General features: G+C 37.6%; 1 protein-coding gene across 1 annotated transcript; it reads left to right on the forward strand.

The window, feature by feature from the left end:
• The first annotated feature begins 2549 nt into the window (after nucleotides 1-2549).
• Nucleotides 2550-19797, forward strand: Anxa1 (annexin A1). Its single transcript, XM_021151772.3, has 13 exons — nucleotides 2550-2736; nucleotides 8567-8646; nucleotides 8756-8864; nucleotides 9487-9581; nucleotides 10324-10437; nucleotides 11145-11235; nucleotides 13311-13390; nucleotides 14028-14084; nucleotides 15287-15380; nucleotides 16047-16142; nucleotides 17043-17101; nucleotides 18464-18586; nucleotides 19452-19797. The coding sequence occupies exons 2-13, from the start codon at nucleotides 8581-8583 to the stop codon at nucleotides 19506-19508; spliced, it is 1041 nt and encodes a 346-aa protein (XP_021007431.1). The 5' UTR covers nucleotides 2550-2736; nucleotides 8567-8580; the 3' UTR covers nucleotides 19509-19797.
• The last annotated feature ends 6536 nt before the right edge of the window (nucleotides 19798-26333 follow it).

Genomic DNA, 26333 nt, shown 5'->3' on the forward strand with positions numbered 1-26333 from the left:
ACTATTTTGGGAAGTATTATTTTAAACACGGTTTTTGCCTTAATTCTGCCATAATAAGTACTGGGCTCAGCTTTGGTATTATGAATTTTCTACTACATCCCAAACTCAAATACATAAAGCATTTCAACTTGCTTTATGCCCTAGGAAACAACAGCTAAACAAGAGAAGAATATGTGTCTCTTCTACATTGTTAATTCTATTTTAAATACTTGGATGTTTTCATTTCATAAGGCTATCAATGTGTGGGAATGCTCCAACATTCCTGTTACCAAGGTTAGTATAAATAAAAATAGATAAAAATGGAAATTACTTGAGTTTATGTAATTATCTTTTCCCTTCTTAGTTGACAACATAAATATGATGCTGAGAAGCTAGCTTGCATCTGTCAGGATTAATTTTCCATTATGTCAGTCATATTAATTACTAGTAAATTAGTTGACTTTTATTTTTGACATATACATGCAGCATATATCAAAAATATCAATTTGTTTTTTCTTAAGCATTTACATTAAATGACTATAGTATTTAAAGTCACATTGGCTTCCTTGAAATTGGCATTGAGTTTTCAGTATGTGTCATAATATTGCTAAACTTAAGAGAGTATCTTCATTGACTTTCTACTATTTTTCCTTTCTATTTTTTTTCTTTTTCTTTGACTTCCTTTTTTTTTCTTTTTCTTTTTTTCTTTTTAAAGTAGCCACTGTGTAACCTAGGCTGACCTTGAACTCATGGGAATCCTGCTGTTTCAGACTCCCCATTTCTAACGAGCTATCATTTTTGGTCTACTGATTGATTGGTGTGTGTGTGTGGGGGGGGTGTATGTGTGTCTGTATGTGTGTACATGTGTGTGTGTGTTTGTGGTGTGTGTGTTTATTGTGTATACATATTTATAGTGGTGAGAGGTAAAGGTTATGTGTGACATTCTTTTTTTTGTTTTTTGTTTTTTGTTTTTTTTTTGAGACAGAGTCTCTTGATTGGCTCAGAATTCACCAATCAGACAGAACCAGTGCTCAATAAGCCTCAGGGATCCATCCATCTCTATGTCTCCACTAATAGGTAACACATGCCTTTATGACAGGTTTGAAAATTTAGCTTCTGGGTATCAAACTCAGGCCATTATGCTCGCTTGGAAAGTAGTTTACTGAAAAATCATTTGTTGATTTTTATAAACATGACATATATAATTACCTGAAAGCCAGGTGAAGAAAAGAGGAGACAGAAGGACAAAGTATGAGAGTACAGTGCGGGCTGGAGAAGTGGCTCAGCAGGTAAGAGCTCTGGCTGCTTTTCCAGATGGACTCAGCTTCAATTCCCAGCACCCACATGGCAGCCCACAACAGTCTGTAATTCCATTCCAGTAGAGCTGACACCCTCACACAGACGTGCATATAGACAAAACACCAATGCATGTAAAGTAAAACAATAAATAATTTTTTAAAAGTACAATGCAAGCATAATCTTAGTGTGTAAAGTTCAGAGGAAACAGCAGATACTATCTTTCTTCCTTCTTTCCTTCCTTCTTTCCTTCCTTCTTTCTTTCTTTCCTTCCTTCCTCCCTCCCTCCCTCCCTCCCTCCCTCCCTCCCTTCCTTCTTTCCTTCCTTCCCTCCCTTCCTCTCTCTCCTCTCTCTCTTTCTCTCTTTCTCTCTTTCTTTCTTTCTTTCTTTCTTTCTTTCTTTCTTTCTTTCTTTCTTTCTTCCTTTGTTTCTTTTTTCTAGATTTTATAAAGAATGAATCACATTGAGGTTCCCAGAAAAACTTCCCTTCTTTACATCAGGTGGGCCCTTTCCTATGACACCTGTTGTGTGGTAGTTGCTAATCCATTAATCCTTACAGTTCACAGTTCTGTGTCTTTGCTCATTGCTCAACTCTTCTATAACTGCAGGGCTCTGTTTCTACTCTGTTCATGTGGTTTGAGTCTATTCAAAAATTTATAAAGTAGGCTCTTCTTCAATACTAGTGTTTTTATTAAATGTCATTATAACTCCATCTTTAACATCGATTATTGAAAATGCTGAAGTAATTCAGAGTCTCACGAGTTCCCTGTTTCTTAGTTACACTAGTTTCAAAGGCTTGATGGGAAGGCAAGGGCATTGCTGGTGAATCACAAGAAAAGTACTCATTAGAGAATCATTTTTTACAAACCTCCAAATAAGTTCTATTTCAATTGTCTACAATGTCTCGAGAATAAGTAGAGCCTTAGTGATATAACTTCAACATACAAAAATGGTAACAACTTCAGAGAAATAAATTAAGCCCTCCAAATCACATAGTGATAAGTGCTAGGGCTGAAATCAAACCCTCTCCTTCCTTCCCTTTTCCTCTTCTTCTTTTTTTTTTTTTTTTTAGTTTTGTGGTTACTGTGTTTAATTTTAAAGGAGTCCCTGGAAGTTCCCTAAGATAAGACAGGGAGCTCAACATAGCTGAACCGCGACTGCACTGCACCATTCCTGGGAGGAATAAAACCTCAGAAGGAAGAGCAGGGGGAAAATCCAAGACTCCTGTTTCTGTAGCTGAGTTGGCTCCAGGAGTAATTTTGCAAGACTTGTTTCTCCTTGGTTTTGACCAGGGCTGAGCCAGTTCTTCAAACAAAAGACAGCCAGTTACTAACTTCTGGTTGCTAGGTGTGGCTTCAGTTCATATCCTATAAAATCAGGAGTCCAACCCTCCACTTCCAGTCTGAAACCATCTGAGCAGAGCCTCTCTTCAGTTCTCAGGAAGACAAGTAAATACAAAGGTAAGGCTTAGCTTTCATTTTACAGAGTTCTGCTTGCTGGAGAAACCACAAAATCGGGTAAGAACTTGTTTGGTTTGCCTGGGGCTTCTTAAGGAAGTGCTGTTGACTGCTGAATTCAACTACAGGATTTACGGTTTGTTGCAAATACCATGTCTTAGTTAATCCTGCTGCAAAATTAGACTGTGTGCTTATCTTTTAGACATTACAAAATCATAAAATTTTGCCTTTCTTAACTCAGAAATGCATGTCTGAAAGTCTGGTAAGTTTACTGTCCTGCTGACGACTTACTAAAGGAGCAAAGAGAAAGTGTGCTCTGGCAAGCTAAGAGCTCTGAGGATTTTCTTTCCTCCTCTTTGGAAAAGTTTTCCAAAGAGCTGTGAGTTTTGTGTGGGTCCAGAACTGGAGTGGGGAGGCAAGTGGGGTCCCACAGAAACCACAAATGGAAAACTCTCAAGAACTGTTCCAAAATGGAAGGCTTTCACAGCTAAAAATATTTTTCTTTAGTAAAACCAAATGAATCCCAGGCTCTGAGTGGCCCTTTTTAATTAACGTTTTGAATCAATGTTATGTTTACTCATAATTTAAGATGGTCCGCTTATTACTTGTCTCATTTAAACAGGGAGTGGCCACCTTCCCTCCCTATAAACTCTGTGTCATAGACAGGCTTTTCTGGTGCTCATTTGAAAACCTAAGGGGAAAGCAGATTTTTCCAGGGTGAGGTCAGATAAGTCATCCCACGGAATGCCGCAGGGGCCCTACAGAAACTCTTCTGCCTAGCGACGGCTTGGGGTAGCATAAGATAAGGAGATAAACTTCCTAGGAAAGCAAAACAAAACAAAAATAAAACTGTACAATATTGAATCAAATTGCAAAAGTGAGAGCAGATGATTCCCAACTACACACTTGGCTTATTACAGATGTGCCTTCAAGGACCTTTTCGTTAGCTCACTTAAAACTGTTAATGAAATGTCTTATTTTCTAATTTTATGGGTGCCGATTAAAAATGCGCTTCCTCTTGCCACGGTGCCTCGGTAGTATGAATCCTGAGAAATCAATGCCCCTAACACCGAGCAGGGACTGTGCTTTGCTCGCTGTAGCTCAGTTCTGTTTCAGCTGATTCATATGTTGTAAAATGTTGGTTTCCTGCTTCTGAAATGGCTTCTTCCACATTTCAGAAGTTATGTGGTTACCAGAGCCCAGAAACACACCAACACCTCCTAGTTCCCTGATAGAAGACCGCTGCTCTTGAAACTATAGCAACACTCTTAAGGAACCAGCTAAAGTCAGATGCTTGTTAAATACTTTCTCAATCAAAAACTTCTGCAACGTTGATACCTGAACAACGTTGGACAGGCTGGACAGGCTCACTTATTTCCCTCTAGACCTATTAAATTGTTACATATTTAAAGTCAGAGCAAAAGACACAAACAAAAAACTACTGATCCTTAGGGATGAACCATGAACAATTCTCAAAGTTGAATATATCTTTTTCCTTTAATCTTGCACTCATTTATCAGAATGATCAAGCATCCAATCTATCTAATACCTTTCTCTTTAGGTTAATTCCTTTTTGGACTCAAGGTGAAATGTAAGCTAAGTGACTGGGAGCTATAGCTATAGCTATATTTATTTTAACATTCTCATTTTACATATTAAATTAACATTACATTTTACTTGAAGAATTTTCATGTTTTTTTTTTTTGTGTGTGTGTGTGTGAAGTCAAATTTCCAGTTAAAGAAAAAAAGAAAGAAACAAACAAAAAGGCCCACAGCACCATGATATGATTTTTCTATTTAAAATACTATCATTATGGGTCAAATTTGTTGGTTAAATCTGTGTAGCTGTTTCCCTAGTGCTGTTTGTTTATTTAGTAAGATTTATTTATTTAGTAATAATTCATAATGCTTATGGATATCCAGAATTCCAGGTACTTCATGAGGTATTGCAGATTCCAAGCAAATGGTCCGTGTCTTCGGGGAAGAAGGCTGGAGGGTTAGATGCCAGCATGAAGACTTAATGCATAGTGGCATGAGCCTATTGGATGGGTAGAAACAAGATGCTTTCAAAGGTCCCCCAGTGCAGAGCTGAGTACCAGTGAAACCATCATGGAGATATGATGAAGCCTTAGCTGAGTCTTCATCAAGTAGCAGTGAGTCAGGCAAAAGACAGAGATGCAGATGAGGTCAGAGCATTCCAGGCCACAGAAACTCCCTGGTCAGAAGCCTGAAGCCAAATAACCAGGTGCTACCTTTGGCTAAGGGGCTTTTTAAACGTGATATCATTGTATAGTCTAATTACCTTCTCATGTGGCCATTGAAGAGTCTAATTATCTTCTCCATGTGGGTAGTTGTGGGAAGGGCTTACAAAGCATGTATTCAAGGAAGAATTATACACAAAGCAAAAACACGAGAAAATCAATATCCTCAGGCCGCAGTGAAAACTATTGAGTCTACAATAGACTCTCTATTGATGAATCTGGATCTCAAGTGGATTAAACGTAGTACTGATGTTCTTCTCATCTCTGTTTACTAATTTCAAAACACATAGTAGTTTGCAGTCAGAAAGCATATATTTATATGATGACCACTGACACTACTCTCAGGATGTATGTCTGAAAAGGTCATTACATATAGAAATAATGAGGGTGGTGACAAAGTTATTTTGTCAAAAAAGAAGTGGCTAATGATTACTGCTACTACCGTTGTGAAACTGATAGTCCTAGCATATAACCAGGGCATACGACACATTGCTGTCATCTCTGGAGACACTATCTTGTATTAACAAGTAAGTTACTCAATGAGATTTTCTTCATTTTGTGCTTTGCAATAACACAGAAATAATGTTGAAACCAGGAAGAGTTGGTAAACCAAGAAATTCAGCTATTTTCCACACAGATTCTGGAAGTCACATTCCATGACACTCAGAAAGAAGCATGAAGATGACTATATACATATAAGTCCACAAAAAGGTTAATTCTTAGACACTTCCCACTTAATCTACATATGAGGGAAAATTAATAGGCACTGCTTATTCACACACACAAAAAATTGTCAAGTAAAGAAAATCTGTGAAATAGAATCAACTTCCATGTGGGTGGGTTATTTTTGAATTAGCTCATTTTTGTCCTGGAAATTAATTTGGATTGAGAAATTATTGATAACTAATTGAAGTATGTGTTGATATAAAGCAATATTATATTAAGACAAATAAGAGGAAAGAAACAAACGCTTCCATTTAATTAGGTTTGTCTCCATGAAAAATCTAGGTGATAAGTAGGCAGAGAAGTTTAGCTATGGATCCACCTCCCATTCTCCCTGTGCTATCTGAACAGTGCTTTGTATGTAAGCCATCCTGTTAATGAAGGTTAGTATCTTTGGCACTTAGCAGGCTGTGATAAAGTATATTTTCTTTAGAGCAACATACATCCTTTTACAGTCCTTAAACTATCCAAGAGCTAGAAGCCGACCCTAGAGTCCATTTTCTTCTGCTGACATTCGTGAAGACTATTCCGTTCTGTATCCATTGCTTTTCTGGACCTTCCTTCTGGCCTATGCATAAACAGCAGGCTAGAATGAGGATGCTCAAAAGATGCAGGTTCAACGCTGTCTTCTGTAAGGATACTCTTGTCAAGTACATGGTTCAACTTACTGCTTCTTGTTCTGCTTCACAATATAATTAACAGAGTCATTATTTCACTACACTTTCTCAGTTTTCAGAAAGATGGGTGTGCACTATGCAGTTAATTTTAATTGCTCTAAAACCGTGAAAGCACAGTACTCTCATAAACTCCCTAAGATCAGCATTGAGTTGTCATACTCATTTTTGATTTCAGATAATCCTCCAGTTTGAAGATTTTTTTCCTGACTTATCTGAAAATAATGAAATTACTGATTTTTGTTTTTAAAAAGCAAATGATCAGATCATTCATTTTGAAGATTTCATTATACTAGGGCTTGGGTGTGGTGGTGAAAATTGCAACTCTGAAGGCTGAAACTTCTGCAGAAAAGCAATGAAGCTGTAGGTGTGCCAACTTGGCAGTCAAAATGTGAAATACTGTGTGGCAACAGCAATTACACCAGATTCAACTATAGTGGGAAGTACAATACCATGCATGGTTGCATGCCATGAGTTTACCTTAGGGAATAGCTTTGAAGGCATTGATGTGAGAATGAATGCCGTACTTTGGTGATTGCTCTCCACACAAATGACAGAATAGTAATTTGAACAAGCCCCATTATCATGGTTAGGTACAGAATGTCTCTGTTTCGAGTATTATTTGCCTCTGGTATTTAATCTTGTTACGTGAAAATGAATCATTCTTCTAGCAGATACAGACAGAAAGACTTTGTCTGGACATGCTAGTAAGGGACAACTTTGTGAGTTTTACTCTTCCTAAGTTTTAAGTCTACAAATCATGAACTGACATCTCAGAGATTATCTTTCCACCCTTCCTCAAAGGCATTCATTGCACAATCTCTAGAGGGTGTCGGAGATAGATAAGTGTAGATGCTGAATACCAGTTTCAACAACAACAACAACAAAAATGCAGACTCTGACAAAAGGAATCATCAACGGTATTATGTGTTTGTAGAGAAAACAGACCAATGGTTAGCATACTTTAAGCTTTAAAACGATTTTGTTCCATTAAATACAAACATTACCAGGATGCAAGCTGTGCAGGTAACTTGAGACGCCCTTTATGATAGTTGCCAAAAAATTATGCATATGGCAACATCGCCCAAATGCTTCTTGTTAGAACAGAGGCAAAACAATGATAAAACAATCCTTTTCTGTTTGTGTGTACGCATAAAAGAATAATGCTTAAACTGCTCAAATGGCAAGAAATGTGAAGATAGTTATCTATTCAAATGATGATACACCAAGCAATGAAAAAGAAAGGAAAGGAAGAAGGAAAAAAAAAGGAAGGAAGGAGGGAAGCTGCTTTTTTTTTTGAGAAAGAAATGCAGAGTTTTAAGTTGATCCAGTCCTGTAGATGAACCATTATTTTATTTTATTTTATTTCATAGGAGGAAGCGAATTTTCTCTGGACATGCCTTTGGCACAGGCCCTGATTGAGCGCACACAGATGCTTGCATGACATACTGAGTGGTCTCGCCTTTCTCTTCACCCTTTACTGTGATTCCCCAAGATGTTAAAAAAAGGATGCTACTTCCAAAGTACAAATGGGATCACACTGCTTTGCATTCACACACATAATGATATTGCTCTGAGCTGTGAACATACATGTAAATTCCTTGTTGCAACTTCTATTATCAATTCCTCATCTAGCAAACTTTACCCATCCTCTCAAATATGACAAACCTTCCCTCAATTTTTTTCTCTGAAGTTTTCAACCAGATTTGTTTTGACATATTTCAAGAAAGCCTCTCTGAAGCAGCCCTTTCCCTTAGCCTTTTTGCTTTAAACCAGAAAGCACAGGCCAGCTTTAGATTCCCAGAGGCAAAGGAAGGCATATCACAGTTTAAGCATCCTCTTTGCTTATTATCTCTGGGTGGTTTGTAAATGTAAATTGGGCATTGTGACTATCAGCTCTTCTCCTCAGACCCTATACTTACGTGAATCTTAGAGGGCAGGACTAGAAAGAACAAGAAAATGGTTCATTTCTGAGTAGAGGCTGTGAGTTTCGTTTTCACAGTAAGAATAGACTTTAAAAAAAAATATAAACACTGCACATTTTATGCTGTACCAAAGAATAATCACAGCAAATAAGGACAAGTTTGCTTTCTATTGTAGTGTCTTGAGTGTTAAGTGTATTATTTGTGAATGTTGATTTTATAATATAAGAGTACCAATCCATTTTTTTTCCAGACACTTCTCTAAAAATGGCAATGGTATCAGAATTCCTCAAGCAGGCCCGCTTTCTTGACAATCAAGAACAGGAATATGTTGTAAGTAGTCAAAATATCATGAAGTAGTTACCATGTTAAAATGAACAGCAACATGAATGAATGAATAAATGAATGACTAAAGACTAATTCATGTCTCTTGCACACATAGCAAGCTGTAAAATCATACAAAGGTGGTCCTGGGTCAGCAGTGAGCCCCTACCCTTCCTTCAATGTATCCTCGGATGTTGCTGCCTTGCACAAAGCTATCATGGTTAAAGGTGAGTGTGTTTTCATAAAAAATCTCCTTCTGAACATCTCACAGAAATTACTTGAACAGTTTTTGGGAAATAAACTTGAGTCACGCAGAGTCCTACGCTTCGGACATAAAAAGATTTAGTCGGCTGTAATAGTTCTTACCTATAACATCAGTACTAGAGAGGCCGAGGCAAGAAGGTTTCCATTTCAGGCTTTCATGTGCTGTGGAGTTAGACCATTTCCAAAGAGTAAAATGTCCTTCCTTTCAGTACATAGGAAAGTTTGGTCCATGATAGAATCTCTGTTACTATAACAGATGTCCATACCAGCCTGTTTCTAGTAGAAACCAATGCTTAAATGAGCACTGGTGATTACACTGAGTATTTCAATGTGTATCTGGAGTGCCTAAAACCAGAAATCATTGATTGGTTCTTTGTTTCCCATTCAAATGGATGAGGTGTTGTCTTAAACATTCTCCAGTATGATATGTGCTGTGGCATTTGTTCATTTTCCGGGCTGATGCAATTCTCTTTCCCAGCTTTGCTATGAATGTGCCTTGAGTACTGCCTTGATAAAGAATCAGTTTCTGTCAGTTGTGGGTGATTGAGAGAATTGATCTTAAAGCCTCAGACCTTGTATTTCCAGGTGTCGACGAAGCAACCATCATTGAAATTCTTACCAAGAGGACCAATGCTCAGCGCCAGCAGATCAAGGCCGCGTACTTACAGGAGAATGGAAAGGTAATGAAAATGATGATCACAGACTCTCAGTTTGCTCATATTCATCTTTCAATGTGCTTCTAAATCACATTTGTTACTCTTTCCATATTAAACACTGTGAGCCCATTACTCCCGAAATCAGAGTCACAATATTTGTCTCCTTTCTTGAAATAGGACCACTTTGTAGCAAATTTCCTCAGTTCAAACATTGGCTATCTTGCCATAAAAGTTTTCAGAGGTGAAGCTGTTTAAGCAAAATAGGCATCAAAATTATTGTGGAGGAACAAAGAACGTGTCCTTATTGAAGTACATTTTTTTGAATGTCACTAAAACTAGAATGAGCTGCTTTATGGAGAAATCTAAATATTTTATGCAACATTATGATGGAAGTGAACTTTATATCTCTCGTGGCCACTCTAGATAGTTTTTTTTTTTAACTGGATGCAATTAAAAAAATGGAAGCTACCTTTTTTTTTAATTATAGTGTTTACTAGACCAATGAAAACCGTGTGGCAGCTTTGTGTTTTGAGCTCTGTGATTCCTTTCCTGTAAAGAACACTGAGAACCCAATCCTGTAGGAAGTTAGTCTCAGATGCAGTGCATCTCATCTAAACTCTCTACATTAAATGATGGAGAGGATACCGTATATATCTAACTGGTGTTTTGCATGGATGAAAGGAGCTCTAATGGATGACCAAACCACACTGAGATGTCACTAGGAACAAGACTGTTAGGAACTCACTAATCCTTTTTTTTCCCCCAGCCCTTGGATGAAGTCTTGAGAAAAGCCCTTACAGGCCACCTGGAGGAGGTTGTTTTGGCCATGCTAAAAACTCCAGCTCAGTTTGATGCCGATGAACTCCGTGGTGCCATGAAGGTAAATTATTCTCACTACCTCTTCCCCATCACCAGGTCCCCAACAGCTTTTAAGATGTTTTATTTGAATGAATGTTTTACTTGAATGCAACTATGTGTATATATATATATATATATATATATATATATATATATATATATATATCACCTGTGTGCCTGGCACTCTTGGTCAGAAGAGGCCATTTGATCCTCTTGTGTTGGACTTATGGATGGTTGCAAGCCACTATGTGGATGAGAGGAATTGAATCTGGGTCTTCTGCATGAACAAGAGCTTTTAACAGTGGAACTTTTTCACCAGCCCCCTAAATTACTCTTTTAAGAAAAAATAACTTTCCTAAAAATATGTGCAGGAAAATCTGTGTGTTTCTGTAGCCGAGCCTTCATTATCGACTACAAGACTGTCAATCAGTCTGAGTCCAGTGACTGAGCAACTTAATGATTTAATGAATCAGTCAGTAGATACATGAAAAAAATATTGGAACTAATTTTTTCCATGTTTTAAAAATGCCTAAATCAAATATGTGTATTTTTAAAACTTTCATCCAAAACACTGAACATAAACCTACTTTGCTTTAGAAAGATGTTATATGTTTTTAACAATATGGACAAAAATTGCTAAATGAAAAATTACAACAATATTTGTGTGGACAAAACAAGTTGATTTCTGGAGTGAAAAACTTTAAATGTATTTTTTTTCTTTAAATTCAGGGACTTGGAACAGATGAAGACACTGTCATTGAGATTTTGGCATCAAGAAATAACGAAAATATCAGAGAGATTAATAGAGTCTACAGAGAAGGTCAGACTCAGTATCTGAGTGCCTGAGTTGGACAGGAAATCAGATAAAAATACTTTTTTGAAAGTTAGCTATGGGTGGTGACTGTGTAAGAATTAGAAAGCCTACATTCTAAAATGGCCCCTTCCTGCTTGGTTCAATATTCCTGGAATGCAGGGGGAGGGAAACAAGAAAACACATACCCCCAACCCACCAATTAGCACACATGGCTATAAAGAGAATTGGATTCAGAACATTTTTGGACTTAGATAGCTTTCTAAAAACATTTCTACTGTTCTGAACTACCCAGTGCTTTTTACTTTGAAATGGCTAGATAATTAGAATAAATACTTCTAGCAAGAGTTTGCTGAAAGGACCCTGATATAGCTGTCTCTTGTGAGACTAGGCCGGGGCCTAGCAAACACATAAGTGGATCCTCACAGTCAGCCATTGGATGGATCACAGGGCCCCCAATGGAGGAGCTAGAGAAAGTATCCAAGGAGCTAAAGACATCTACAACCCTGTAGGTGCAACAACATTATGAACTAACCAGTACCCCGGAGCACTTGACCTAGATGACCTAGTCAGCCATCACTGGAAAGAGAGGCCCATTGGACTTGCAAACTTTATATGCCCCAGTGCAGGGGAATGCCAGGGTCAAAAAGTGGGAATGGGTGGGTAGGGGAGTTGGGGGGGGGTATGGGGGGACTTTTGGAATAGCATTGGAAATGTAATTGAGGAAAATACGTAATAAAAAAAACATTTATAAAAAACAAAACCTAAAAAAAATACTTCTGATTAGAACACTTTCCATTCATCTTTCTAATCCTTTGTTGGGAATTTTTAAAAATAGCTTTAATATATATGCTATATATAGTATAAGCATATACACTGTAGCTGTCTTCAGACACACCAGAAGAGGGCATCAGATCCCATTACAGATGTGAGCCACCATGTGGTTGCTGGGAATTGAACTCAGGTTGCTCCTCTGGCAGAGCAGTCAGTGCTTTTAACCACTGAGCTATCTTTCCAGCCCCTTTGTTGGGAGTCTTAATTTTACCATTGAGAGCATAAACAATTCAGTTCCTTTTCTCTCTGGTTAGATAGATAGTTCGCATGAGACTGTGGATGGCTCATCAGACCATGAGGCCTTTAGTCAATGATTCATTCCTCCTTGCTGAGGGATTCTGGTTTCTGGTGATTTTCTAGTTCCTCTGAGCTGGTGGCTTTTTGCTTTGCTTTGTTAAATTAATATGTGGCTTTGTAAAGAATCTTTTTGATTCTCTTATCAAACTCATGGGACAACAGCATTGAATATCTTTCTCAATTTAGCACATGAGTCTAAGGAAGTTTTCAACCACATTTTCTGTAGATTTTAACTCTAGTACTGATGCTTGCCTTAGAGCCATTTGTCATTAATAATTCAAGAGATGTAATTATTAATGTGTTTGATGAAACATACTTTACAAAGATAGACATTCATACTTCCCCATGATCCTGAAGGCTTAATAGCTTAAGATGCTGTTATCTATTTCATTATAAATTCAGTTATTTTTTTTGTTAAAGCAGTACATTTGATAACTAAACATATGTGTATAGAAATGAGCTTTAAATAACTGCACATATACACAAACAATTGCCATTGAATATATAATATACATATCAAATATCAATAGTAGCCAATGTTCAAGCAAGTACTGCCTTTTTTTCTTTTTAAATGATGGTCTATTCATTCTAGCAAATAAATGGCGACATATTATGTTTCAAAGTGATTTGGTAATGTGTGTTTAGCAATTCATTCTTGTTAGAAGCTATTTGTGACTCTGAGTTTTGGTACACACCATTGCTCCTTTTTCTTTTATTGGTCTGTAGGCAAGTGTTTTATAGTCTTAACATTTTAGCTGTTCTCATTTTCCCATTCTCATAAAACACATGCAACATGAGTTACATGTAATATGATCAGAGTTACCAGAAATATGGAACATGAGTCATTCAACTTTGTAACTGAGACTCTGGGACAAATGTTTAAGATATTAGTTGTTTGCATCATTAGTTTTTTAAAATAATTTACTACAAAAGTTATTTTTCTTGTCTCCTAGATCTGAAAAGAGATCTGTCCAAAGACATCACCTCAGATACATCTGGAGACTTTCGGAAAGCCTTGCTTCTTCTTGCCAAGGTATAACTTAAATGCTCTGGAAATGTGTTTGCTATTATGCTGAATAAAAACTTAAGAGTAGTGATAATTTTCTAGGAATGAGAAACTTTCTCTTTCTTAGAACTAATACTGCTTAATTGATGAACTATACTTGTATGCATTTGAGGGAACAGTGTGATATTTTGGCATATAGGATGTCAATTAATGGCAAAAAAACAATGTCTTTGTGTTATAACTTCCTACCATTTTTTTAGTTGAGACATTTAAAGTTTGTCTTCAGGTCACTTCAAGATATCAACTATGATACAGATTACATTTCTCTTACTGTATAGTAACACCACAGTGTACCTCTGCTTATTAGCGACTGTGTCCTTTCATCGGCATCTTCCAGACCTGTGTTTCATACCCTGCTATCGCTGCTTATCACCAATGAACTATATGCTTCTGTGGGCTCCTGTGTTTTAGGAAGCAGACCTATGTGAGCTCGTGCTCTGCTCTGTCTGACTTGTGTTCCTCAGTGCAACATTACTGGAGAGGATAGATGCTGTTTTACGCTCTTTTTTCCTCAATGGTTATTGTCTGATTTTAAGAGAATTAAGCACATCTTGTAATTACATCCTACAGAAAAATCTTACAATATATTGGTGTATTTTTACAGGGTGACCGTAGTCAGGACTTGAGTGTGAATCAAGATTTGGCTGATACAGATGCCAGGGTAAGCAAGGATATTCCTACATCCTTACTCTCTATATATGGAAGCAGATCTCCAGTCCTGGGAGAAGCCAATGTTTCCTTAATGTTCATTTAACTAGACACAGATTCTTGTAGCCCAGGGATAGAAAATATAGTCGTTTTGTTTCCAATTGATCTTATTATTCAGAAAGCCAATGATGATTTAAATAACAATTTGTCTGTCTTTCCCAACAACTGTTGGGTAGAGAACACTCCACGTTTTAACTTTATAGTGTAAGAACATAACATTACATGTAAGCCCAACCTCTTGGTGGGTAGTGTAAGTTACTATCCATTTGAAATCCTCTTTTCCCTGGCTCTCAGTTGCTGGAACTAGAAGCAATCATCATTATGCTCAGCTAGGAAAGGAAATTATTGCTGAGTAAAGGGAAATTTAGAAACACATTGAGCATTTTGTTTTAATAGAAATTGTGCAAACATATCAAAAATAATGATGTGTAATTGACCCTAATAACAATTACTCTTACTTATATTTGCGAGTATTTAAAATTTTTAGACTATGCGTATTTATACATACTTTATACATATTTACAGAGATTACATGATTAATATGGCTCAGGATTGTGATAGAAATTAATATTTTAGCTTTGTAAAACTTACTTGTAACAAAAACAACAGGGATCGTTATTTTCATTTGCAAAGGAGATTATTTGTCTTTAAATTATTTCCTAAGTCTATGTAGCTTTCAAATTTCAGAATTGAAATTTGAGTACAAAAATCATAGCATCAATATGGAATATCCTTCAGTAACAAATAAATGTGTGAATATAGAAGGGAAATGCAAGATGTAGGCAGCAGTTGAATTTTTGATTTATTGATACTACTTGCTAATAATTTCTTTGAGCAAAAAATAGAAAAAAAAAAGAATCCATTTTAAGAATTCCTGGAGTTGTTTGATATGCAGAATAATTTTAAAGCAATTAACTAAGCAAAGAGATATCCTGAAAACATATCCTCAGTTTTTCATGTTTACAAAATGCCTTCTGAGATACTGCTGACTTTATTGTCCTGTCTTTACTTTCAAGAAAGGCCAACATCTGTGCTGCCTACTCTGATTGTATCGAGTACAGAGTAATCGCCTATGTGACTTTTGTTAAATGTAACATTTTTATGTGTTTGTCATTCAGCTCATGGTCATATGGTTACTTATCCATTTCTTGACAGGCTTTGTATGAAGCTGGAGAAAGGAGAAAGGGGACAGACGTGAACACGTTTATTACAATTCTGACCAGTAGGAGCTTGCCTCATCTCCGCAGAGGTAATAAGAAATTGGTTTCTCTGGATTGTGTTTAGAGAGGATCATAGGTTATTTATGGAGGACAAGTGGGACGAAGAAAAGAAAGAGGTCTTTCCCTATCAAATGGCTTTAGGCGATGCTGTTCCTTTATTGCCGTATATCTGTTAGTCAGCTTTGGTCTGCCACCATTCACACCACTGAGAACAAACTTTCTCACTTTCCAGTGAGTAATATAACTTATTTTCACTATTTCTACTCTTCCAAAGTTTTGGAGAAGTTATGACATGAGATATAAATAAAACATTAAAAAATGAGGCAAAAAAATGAAGAAGAAGAAGAAGAAGAAGAAGAAGAAGAAGAAGAAGAAGAAGAAGAAGAAGAAGAAGAAGAAGAAGAAGAAGAAGAAGAAGAAACACTCCAAGGGTCTAAATAAAGGAAAGAATGTATAGTTGGTCCAGAAACAAGAAAGAGCAAAAGAAAATCCCCAAATTCCCAATGATTAAGATGTAGTCTCTGAATCTTTTGGGAAGGCAGAGTGTAAAAATAGCAATGTAAGGTTCATTATTGTATACCAACACATGAGTTCAGTGTCCCTAAGGGGCCCCTGAGTCAGTTACCCTGATTTTGTTAAAGTTTACTAGTAGACAGGATGCTTTGCCCACATCTTAACTTCCGTTTCCCATTCAGTGTTTCAGAATTACCAAAAGTACAGTCAACATGACATGAACAAAGCTCTGGATCTGGAACTGAAGGGTGACATTGAGAAGTGCCTCACAGCCATCGGTATGTAGAAGTAGCACAGGCGAAGCTTCAGACTGGAAGCTGTACACTTGCACTTCACTGATGCTCTATAAATATAATATAAGGAAAAAATTCTGAGGAGATGATACACCTCTGCATCTATGTTCACACTGAGGCAATATGCAAGACTGATGATGAAATAATAAAACTGGAAGGCTTTTCTTTCTTTCTCTCCTTTCCTTTTTTTCTTTTCTTTCTTTCTTTTATTCTTTTTTGAGGCAGGGACTCTCTATGTAACAGTCCTGGCTATTCTTTAACTTACTCTGTAGACGAGGCTGGCCTTTAACTCACAAAAGATCCTCCTGCCTTTGCCTCTCAAGTGCCTTGATTAAAGGTGTACTCCACCCTGCCTGGCTTAAGAAAGCCTTTTTAATGAAACAGATGCTCTTTAAGATATGGATATGCAGAATACATTTTTGAATCCCTGTTTAAAAGGCAATGCACCGAGCAGGACGTACCTCCTGGGTGGTCACGAAGAGAAACACATTGAATTTCTGGTGTAACCACTTGTATAGTCTTGAGCAAGTCTTGGACAAGCTAATTTAGTAGGTATGGGTTCATTTCTAAAAATCTGAACCTTTTACATGTCTCCCAGAGACATGCACTGTTTGTGTGGGCCATGGTTGTGTATCTCTAAGAATCTAAGAAGCCTGACCATTATGGATTCCCCATACCTAAAGAGAGAAGAGTATATTCAGGGCTGAGTCTCTACTGAATATTGACTAGAAAAAGAATGTTGACAACCACCTTGTGTAAAATAACTCCACCTTCTAATAAACTAAACAGCCTTCATTAGACAGAGGGCCAGAACTCTTTTTAGAAAATTATTTTCTATTTTTAAAATATGAATATTCATTTTGTGATGACTTGAATCTCTTACAGTGAAGTGTGCCACCAGCACTCCAGCTTTCTTTGCCGAGAAGCTGTACGAAGCCATGAAGGTACTGTTCTACTTACAGGCTTTATTTAGAGGAGAAATGTCTGCAGATAGAAGAACCAAGAACTTTTTGCTTGAAAAAATTGTATTTCATATATTTCCTTTAAAGGACATTACTGCTTTATTCAATTTGAAGAGACACATGCTTCTGCATTAGAATATACTTGTTGGATCTGGTGCACTTTTAGAAAAGGTATTTATAAAGATAGCTATGAGGTGAGATAGCAAGAAGTTTATAGGTGATTTATAATTTACTTAAAACTCAAATCACCAAGAGAAGAGTGGAAAAATCCCCCCTTTACATGTGATTATCGTAACCTATTTCAACCACGGTTGTGAGCTTTATAGTCTTTCACTTTCTAGCTTTCTTTTGACTTGAACACTCTGCTGCCTTTTCATGCCATAGACTCATAGTGATTTTTTAAAATAACATTCCATGGTTAGAAAAGTAGAAGGCGGTATTGAGATGCATTTGAGATCCTTGATCATCTCATCAAGCAAGGAGGTTGAAGTAGAGGAGATTGCACCAGCACTTGTATTTTGCGATGTGAAGACAAGAGTTAGGCCATGATCTTTCCTTTGTTATCCGTGTTTATCAAAGCCTTAAGAGAAAGGGAGAGTGATGGAAAGAGCCAACATATGAATAATTGAGGAGCTCTGTAGAATGATATGCATGTTTCTCATTTTTATCAATTCAGGCAGGCACAATACTTGGATATTAATTAATTCTCCCTCCATTCTCCTTGCCAACTGGTGTGTGTGTGTGTGTGTGTGTGTGTGTGTTTGTGTGTGTGTGACTAGCTTGACAGTCTAAATGGGTATAAAGTTATAAAGGACATCATATGCCCTTGTAAGATGGTTGCTTCATTGTAAGAGAAAGGGGAGACAACTGGGATTTTAAAGTAGATAGGTTAGATTTATGACTTCAGGGAACAACACATTTTGCTATTGTTCAATAGTTGAGATATCGCAAAGATTGGATGGTAGAAAGTCAATTAAAAATCTTCAGAAACCCTTCACACCTTCTGCTAATGTAATTCCTGGTTTCTTCTTTTATTCTTTCATTACCAGTGTGCTCTCTCAATCTCTCTTCTCTCTTCTCTCTTCTCTCTTCTTCTCTCTTCTCTCTTCTCTCTTCTCTCTTCTCTCTTCTCTCTTCTCTCTCTCTCTCTCCCTCTCTCCCTTCCTCCCTCCCTCTCCCCCCTCCCTGTGGTGTGAGTATATGTGTGCTGTGTTAGAACACTGAGGGAAGGGGAAGAGGTGAAGAGAATAGCGTATAGGGGTGATTTAACTTCTCTAGAAAACCCAGTGCCTTCTTCATTGGGAGGTTTCCTACATGTCCTGAAACCATGATCTGTCTGCACAGGGTGCCGGAACTCGCCATAAGGCATTGATCAGGATCATGGTCTCCCGTTCGGAAATTGACATGAATGAAATCAAAGTATTTTACCAGAAGAAGTATGGAATCTCTCTTTGCCAAGCCATCCTGGTATGTTGTATTTTCTATCATTGGCACTTCATAAAAGAAAGTTCTTCATGCAACATTTTCCAAGTATAAAGCAGATGTGATATGCTACAGCTATACACTGCATATATAAGAATAGCTCAGCTTCTTAGTATGGGTGAATCATAAATAAATTAAACCACACATAATTAAATCTAGATTACCAAAGAACTTAGTCATTTTGAGCCATATAGAAATGTCTAGTCTTTTGTGCGTAAATAATTCTGGAATATTTCAGAATTTCTGGCAGTATCGATATGTGTTATGATTTATTTTGTAGTTAAAATTGAAGGATTAAAAGTTCAGTACTAAAATTAATTTTCAGTGTTTTACTTGTAATTTGTATTTTTTGTATAAAATGCTCAAAATATATGCTCAAGTCATGAATTATGGTGTTAGAAAATAACACATTACAAAAAAATCAAGGAGGCTGATCCTACAGAAAGATAATCATTTATAGTCACATTATTTATATTTGATAATTAAAATAAATGAAGTTCAAATGAGAAAATTATAGGCCCATAGCTTTTACTCTTTTTGTTGAGTGATTCAGATATTTTCTTATGTGGGGTATCAAATTATATAATAATTCAACTAACTATATTACATATTAATACTTAGAAATAACTTGTTATAATATACAACAATTAGTTCAGAGTAGATTTTGGTCTGGTTCTCCTCTGGAGAATATTTAATTTAGATTTTAGGAACATAGCTATATTATACAGTGTAATGTATGACTTGCTTTGTAACTGACTCTACAAACACCATGCTACCTCTACAATTAAAATAGCTTGTATTCATCATAATTTTGCAACATGTCAAATAGATTCTCTTTTTGTACCAACAGGATGAAACCAAAGGAGACTATGAAAAAATCCTGGTGGCTCTGTGTGGTGGAAACTAGACATCCCAAATACTCTGCAAGAGTCTGAGGAGGATGTCTCTTAGCTGTTGTTTTCCTTCCGTTGCATGGGCTTAAGTAGGAAAGTTGCTTTAGCAGATAAGTCGAATTACCTGCTTTGAATAATATAGCCTATAAATAGATTTTACATCATTACTCTGTACCATAGAGAAATACTTGTTTTCTTAGTTATGTTTATCCCAAATTATAAAGCCCCATAAGCAAGTCACTTTGGTACCATTCCTGAGAAAGACGTTTACATATAATAAAATAAAACAATTTTCTAAGACAATTGGTATGTCATTGTCTCTCCTTTGTGATTTTCTTTTTTCTGCATGTAATCCAAGAGAAGTCAGTTTTCCCCATTTGGAGATAGTTTTGTGATTTTGTGAAATCACCAAAGTTCTACTAGAAAGCTCCATTAAATAACCAACAATTTCACCAAATCAGCAGGACACATAATCAATGAACAAAAATGACCTTTCTGAATATCAATATTAAGCATGCTGAGAAAGATAGAGGTTCCCAGGGTTTGGGTCTGAGGCAGAGGCTACCAGGGAGGGGAGGAGAGAGAAGAAAGAAGATGACATCATGTAGGCGGATCATGAATGAACATGCCTCCAGGGCGGGCCAACTGGAGAAGGAGCAGCCTAGGCAGAACATGACAAGTTATATCTCAGGGTTATTGACAGGGAAGTAGACAAGATAGCATAGATGGTAGATATCTGCCCATCTCTAGTACTTTTAAGACTTACTATAAATATAAAGATTTTATGTCTTTTATTTGGAAACTAAATAATCTATGGTGGAGTAGATATTTAACACAACAAGGAAGCTAAAAGAGACCTACGTGAAAAATTCTTAATCAGAAGAAAGAATGTGAAGAATACTGAAAGACTCCAGGACTCCCAAAGGGAGACACTCACTTAAGCCTCGGGACAGCCGCGCAGCCAAGAAGACACTGAGACTAAACTTAAGATGTAGAGAGTAATATTTAATAAAGCAACAACAAGAAAGCACATAAAAAGCACATAGACCAGAGCTCTATAAAGCAACAGCAAGCAAATACATGAACTAGAGCTCTGGGGTCGAAACCCATACACCCAGCATGGTGTAGAGGAGATTCGACAACCGGCCCAAACTTATCACAAGCTTTTATAGGAAGGAGGCAAGGGGGGAGCAGGGCAGGGAAAATACAGGTTTTATGTCACTAAGAGATTCAGCCAAGGGTTTTTCCAAAGTGCTTTTCGCAACGCGTCCCACACTTTGGCCATGTACTTGATTCATTGGAACTGAGGTTTTTACTCACACCCTTATCTCAAAAATGTCCCTGGCACAGTCCTTAGTTGGGAGGGGTAGGAGGGCTCTGGGGTGAGAGTTCTGGTGGTCAGTAATTTTCCTCTTTCAATACAATACAAAGAGCAATATCCTCTATATCCTCAATATCATGGATTGGTAGACTTAATATCATGAAAACCATCATCCTACCAAAAGCAATCTACAAAAATCACACAAACCAGTCAAAATCGCCACTTTATTTTTTTGTAATAGAAACACACACACATACACACACACACCAAACATAACAAAACAAAACAAAAAAACCCATCACCAACAAAAGACTGCTAAAATACATATGGACACACATAAGACTCTAGGTAGCCAAAATGCTCCTAAGCAAGAAGAAGTAACTTGGAAGAATTACTATACCAGATTTCAAGCTAGTTACAGAGCCATGGTAGTAAAAGCATCCTTGTACTGGCCAAAAACCAAACACATGGATCAATGATACTGTGGCATGTAATTTACAAAGCAAGCTACCACCTTTCCCAGGAGCTGTGACCATGGAGCTGCTGCCTGTGCTCAGGCCCTTCTCTATACCCTTTTGCTCCTCCCAACTTAGCTTCGCCAAGCCTCTATAACCCATCTGGATTCTCCTTCCTACCAAACTTTGCTCCTGGGGGTGTTGAATTACCAGCCTCACCGGAGACATTTGAATCAGTGGATAAACACACACACACACACACACACACACACACACACACACACACAGAGCTTTATTACTTTGTAACTTGTCTTCTAGCAAAATTGCCGGGCTCAAATCTTCTGCCTTAAAATTAAAAAAAAAAAATTATCAGCTAGCCTGTATCAGCTAGCCTCCGCTGACAGCCTTGACTATCCATCAGTGGTGGAGGCTGCTGGTTCTAGCTTCCCTGTTACAGGATTGTTTCTTGCTTCTCCTTCCAAAGCCTGGCCAATAAGCTCCTTCTCTTTTCCTCTATCTTCTTTTCCTCCTGGACCCAGAACTCCCACCTGTTCCTTCCACCCAGCAATTGGCTTTTGGACTCCGTTTTTGACCAAATCAAGAACCAGTTAGATAAGCAGACTTTACTATCAGCATCTTCCCCTACATGATACAATACAGAGCATCTAATTACTAAAACTATAAAATTTAAAAATATTTGAGAAAGGTGCCAAATATATATATACACACACACACTGTAAGGACAGAGTCCTTAACAAATGGTGCTGGCACAACTGGTTATCCAGATGTAAATGAATGAAATTAGACCTGTATTTATTACACTGAACAAAAGTGAGCTCCCGCCGGGCGTGGTGGCGCACACCTTTAATCCCAGCACTTGGGAGGCAGAGGCAGGCGGATTTCTGAGTTCGAGGCCAGCCTGGTCTACAGAGTGAGTTCCAGGACAGCCAGGACTACACAGAGAAACCCTGTCTCGAAAAACCAAAAAAAAAAAAAGTGAGCTCCACATTGGTCAAGGGACTTAAAAGTGAAACCTGACATAAAAATACTGGGACTGCTAGAGGAGAATATAGGAAGTGTCTTATATGGGATGGGTGCAGAAAGGATGCACTCAGCACTTCATTTACTAAGGAGAGGAAGGGCCAATCATTGATCAGTGGGTGGAAGGGCCAATCATTGATCAGTGGGGCCTCATAAATCTAAGAAGCTTCTGGATGCAAATGAAACGATCAAGTGAAAAGGAAGATTATACGGAGGGAGGGGACTTGTGCCAGATGTACATTTGGTAGAGGGTTAGCATCTAGAATATAGAAAGAATTCAAAAGGCACAGAATGTGGAAAGCAAATGATTCAATTAAAAACAGAATGCAGGCCAGGCAGTGGTGGCCCACACCTTTAATCCCAGGACTTGGGAGGCAGAGGCAGGCAGATTTCTGAGTTTGAGGTCAGCCTGGTCTAGAGAGTGAGTTCCAGGACAGCCACGGGTACACATAGAAACCTTGTCTTGAACAAACAAACAAACAAACAAACAACAACAACAACAAAACCTAAACTAAACCAAACCAAAACAAAACAACCCAGAATGTAGCTCTGAATGGAGAGTTAAAAGGAAGAAATGAAATGGCTATTGAATAGTTTTTAAGATGTTTGATAACATTAACTTCTAGTGGAAAGACATATTAAGACTACTTTGAAAGTATGTGATGTCTATTCATGACATCTAAACTTTATAAAAACTTTCCTCACAGTAGTAGCATATTTTGCTATAATTATGAGCATTTTAACACTGCTATCATAAAAAGAATGTAGTTTATCTTCACAAAACAAATAAATATTCCTTGTAAAAAAATAAAGACAAATCAAAATAAAAATGACACTGACATTTACTATGACTTGAATTATAATGGCCAAAGTAATATAGCATAAAAATGACATCAAATGCTGGTGTGCATGCACAGAAAAGGGGACCATAATTCATTGTAGGTAAAACCGAAATCGGCCCAACCCTCATGAAAGTCAGTGTGGAGAATTCTCAAAAAGCTAAAAGTAGACCCATTATATAACTCAAGTGTGCTCACTGGCTTATTTTAAAGGACTTGATATCCTACTACAGATACTTGCTCAGCTGTGTTCATTACTGCTGTATTCACAATAGGTAGAAAATGAAACAACCTAAACATCCTTCAGCACTCGGATGGATAATGAACAATGTGGTACATAAACCCAATGGCACTGTATTAGCATGGTAAGGCTGTTTGAATGAGGAAGTCCACAACAGGCTCATATGCCTGAACACTTGGCCCCTAGTTGGTGGAATTCTTTAGAAAGAATAACAGATGTGGCCTTGTTGGAGGAGGTGTGTCTCTAGGGTATACGGCTGTTATCTGGCATAAGTAACCCATTAGCTATTCTGTTTGTTATTCCAGAAGTCCCTTTTCTAGTATTTTCTGAAACCTCACCTCAGCCTACACCACAAACACAGTCTTTTGGTCAGATTTGCTGATGTCAGTTAACTTTGGACCTATGCCCTCATGTATTTTCTCTACTTCCATTAGCAAACACTCATTGTCATCCAGTTACATCTATTCCTCGCTGCCTATCTTAGCACACATTCTTTAATGCAATGACTACAATTACAATGTATTACAATCAATGACTAGAATATAGGTCAAGTCAATGATGCAGTTTGGACTTAAATTAGCATCTCCGTTTTTGTTGGAATATTTAAATGTTCTTTACTCCTAACATCAGAAGGTGCGTATCACTTTCCCACTGGATACTGCATTCCATTAGATACAATGATACAATTAAATAAAATAGTAAATGAATTACAAATGCAAATCTCATTGTCACCATCATTAGTTCTCTCTCTCTCTCTTTCACACACACACACACACACACACACACACACACACACACACACACACACGGCAGGTGAGGATTTTCTGCTAGAATTCTTGTGGAAGAAGAGACAATTTTCCACAGTCTTGTTCTACAGACTCCTGATTCTTTCATTTTGGAGGCAGCCTGTTCTTGGAGCTGTGCGGTTTTTACCTACATCACTGTTGTGCAATCTCTACACTTGGTATGTACCTGCCTACATCTGAGGCTTTTGACTTCTATGATCTAAATATTATTGTATTTCATCATTTGAAAATGCATAAACTTTATTGTAAAATATTTGAGAATAAGCAAAACCAAAACATACAAAAATTAACAAAATCCAAAGTCTATACAACTTAATGAATTTATTTATAGTTAGAGTTACCAGAGTGGAAGCTATGAAACTTTACTTTTACTTTAAATTTTACTCTTCCAGTATTATATGCACTTACCCTCCACCAAAACTAAAATACTCATTACAGAATTAGAACTAGAAAATCAATTAGTTTTGCATTACTATAATTTGTGTCAGCATATACCTTGGTATGAGAGCTGGTGTCAGCATTAGGATTTTATGTTTGTTTTTTAGGCATAACATCTCATAGGTCAGAGGTACACAAAAAGTGCCTGAAGATTAGTTATGATGATTTACTCTACATCCACCACAGAACATTGTCAGCCAAGAAGGAGGAAAGAAGAGATTTAAAGCACTGAGCGGTTAGTGTTTTATGCAGGTTAGGGGTGGGGCAAGGGGTGGTATTGTGAAGCAGCTTTTTCCTACAAATTAGACATTGCCTCTGGGAGGGAGGAAGGAAGGATGCTCATAAGACTAAAACAGCAAACAAAACCATGAAGTGCTCGAGACTTGCAAGAATCACAAGGCCCCTTTTCTAAGGGAAAAACAAAAAAAACAGTGAAAGCTTGCAATGCCGAAGGTACAGTTGGGTTCGTTATGTTGCCTGATGAGGGAGCTCCAGAGATGCAGCTGTTGAGAGTGTTCACATACACTGTGGTGGTTTCTTCACAATATGGCCCCTGCTTGAGTCACTCATGCCCTTGTATGTCACCCCTGAGATTTGACTGTTTGGATAAGCTAGACTTGGGTACAACCCCTCTGTAGTGGTCCTCAGTGTCCTATCTAGGGTAAGTAGACATTTGCTCACATCTCCCCAGGAAGTCACACAACAGTGGTGCTGGCCCTGGGCTCCTTTTAAATCTCTACTCCCTGTGAGCTATGTTATTGCTATATTTATTTTTCTATTGCTGTGAGGAGAAACCATAACCAGAGCAGCTTATAAAAGAAAGAATTTAGTTGGGGGCTTGCTTACAATTTCAGACGAGGAGTCTCTGACCATCATGTTAGGGAGTGTATCTGAGAGCTTACATCTGATCCGTAAGCAGGAGGCAGAGAGAGTGAGTGGGCCTGGAGTGAGCTTTAGAAATGGCAAAGCCTATTCCCAGTGACATATCTCCTCCAACAAGGCCACATCTCCTAATCCTTCCCACAGCAGTGCTAATAACTAGGGACCGAGCATTCAAATAAAGAAGCCTATGGGAGGAGGGATTCTCATTTGTACCACCTTAGCCACCCATAAGCAGTAACTACCTTTTCTAAGCTATAGTGACCATTCATAAAACCATACTTTTATGACTCTCTAGGATTCTGTAAAAGTGACATTTAACAGTGCTAAAGTGACTGACTCTTAACAAGAAATTGATAAGAACACCTTGTATTAATCAACCAAGAGAAATTGAAGGAAATCACTATGTTAAAATAAACAATTTGTAATGATAGGACAACCAGTATAATTGGTCAGTTCCTATATATCTTGTTTATGCAGATACCACAGACCCTGAGATGCTTAAAACTTGGTTCCAGAGTGAATGGACTAGAAAATGGTGGATTATTCAGGAAGGGAATGTTATCATGTTCTAGGGTGGGGGTGGGGTGGGGGAGGGGCGCACTGAAAAGCGGGAACAGTGCAAGGAAACTTCTAGCACAGCCAGTCACACGAAAATGTAGATTTGGGTTGTTGACTCAGTAGCCAAAGGATCTGCTTTTCCAAATCTTTTATTGGTCCTGGCATGAAAACAATGTGTCTTCTTGCATTTACCATCCTGTCTGCCTCTTAGAGCTGAAAACCGGTCCAGAGGTCACCATTTTCACAGATGGAATCCAC

The sequence above is a fragment of the Mus caroli genome, unplaced genomic scaffold (assembly GCF_978045245.1).
Source record: "Mus caroli unplaced genomic scaffold, Mus_caroli_1 scaffold_20, whole genome shotgun sequence".
Lineage (NCBI taxonomy): Eukaryota > Metazoa > Chordata > Mammalia > Rodentia > Muridae > Mus > Mus caroli.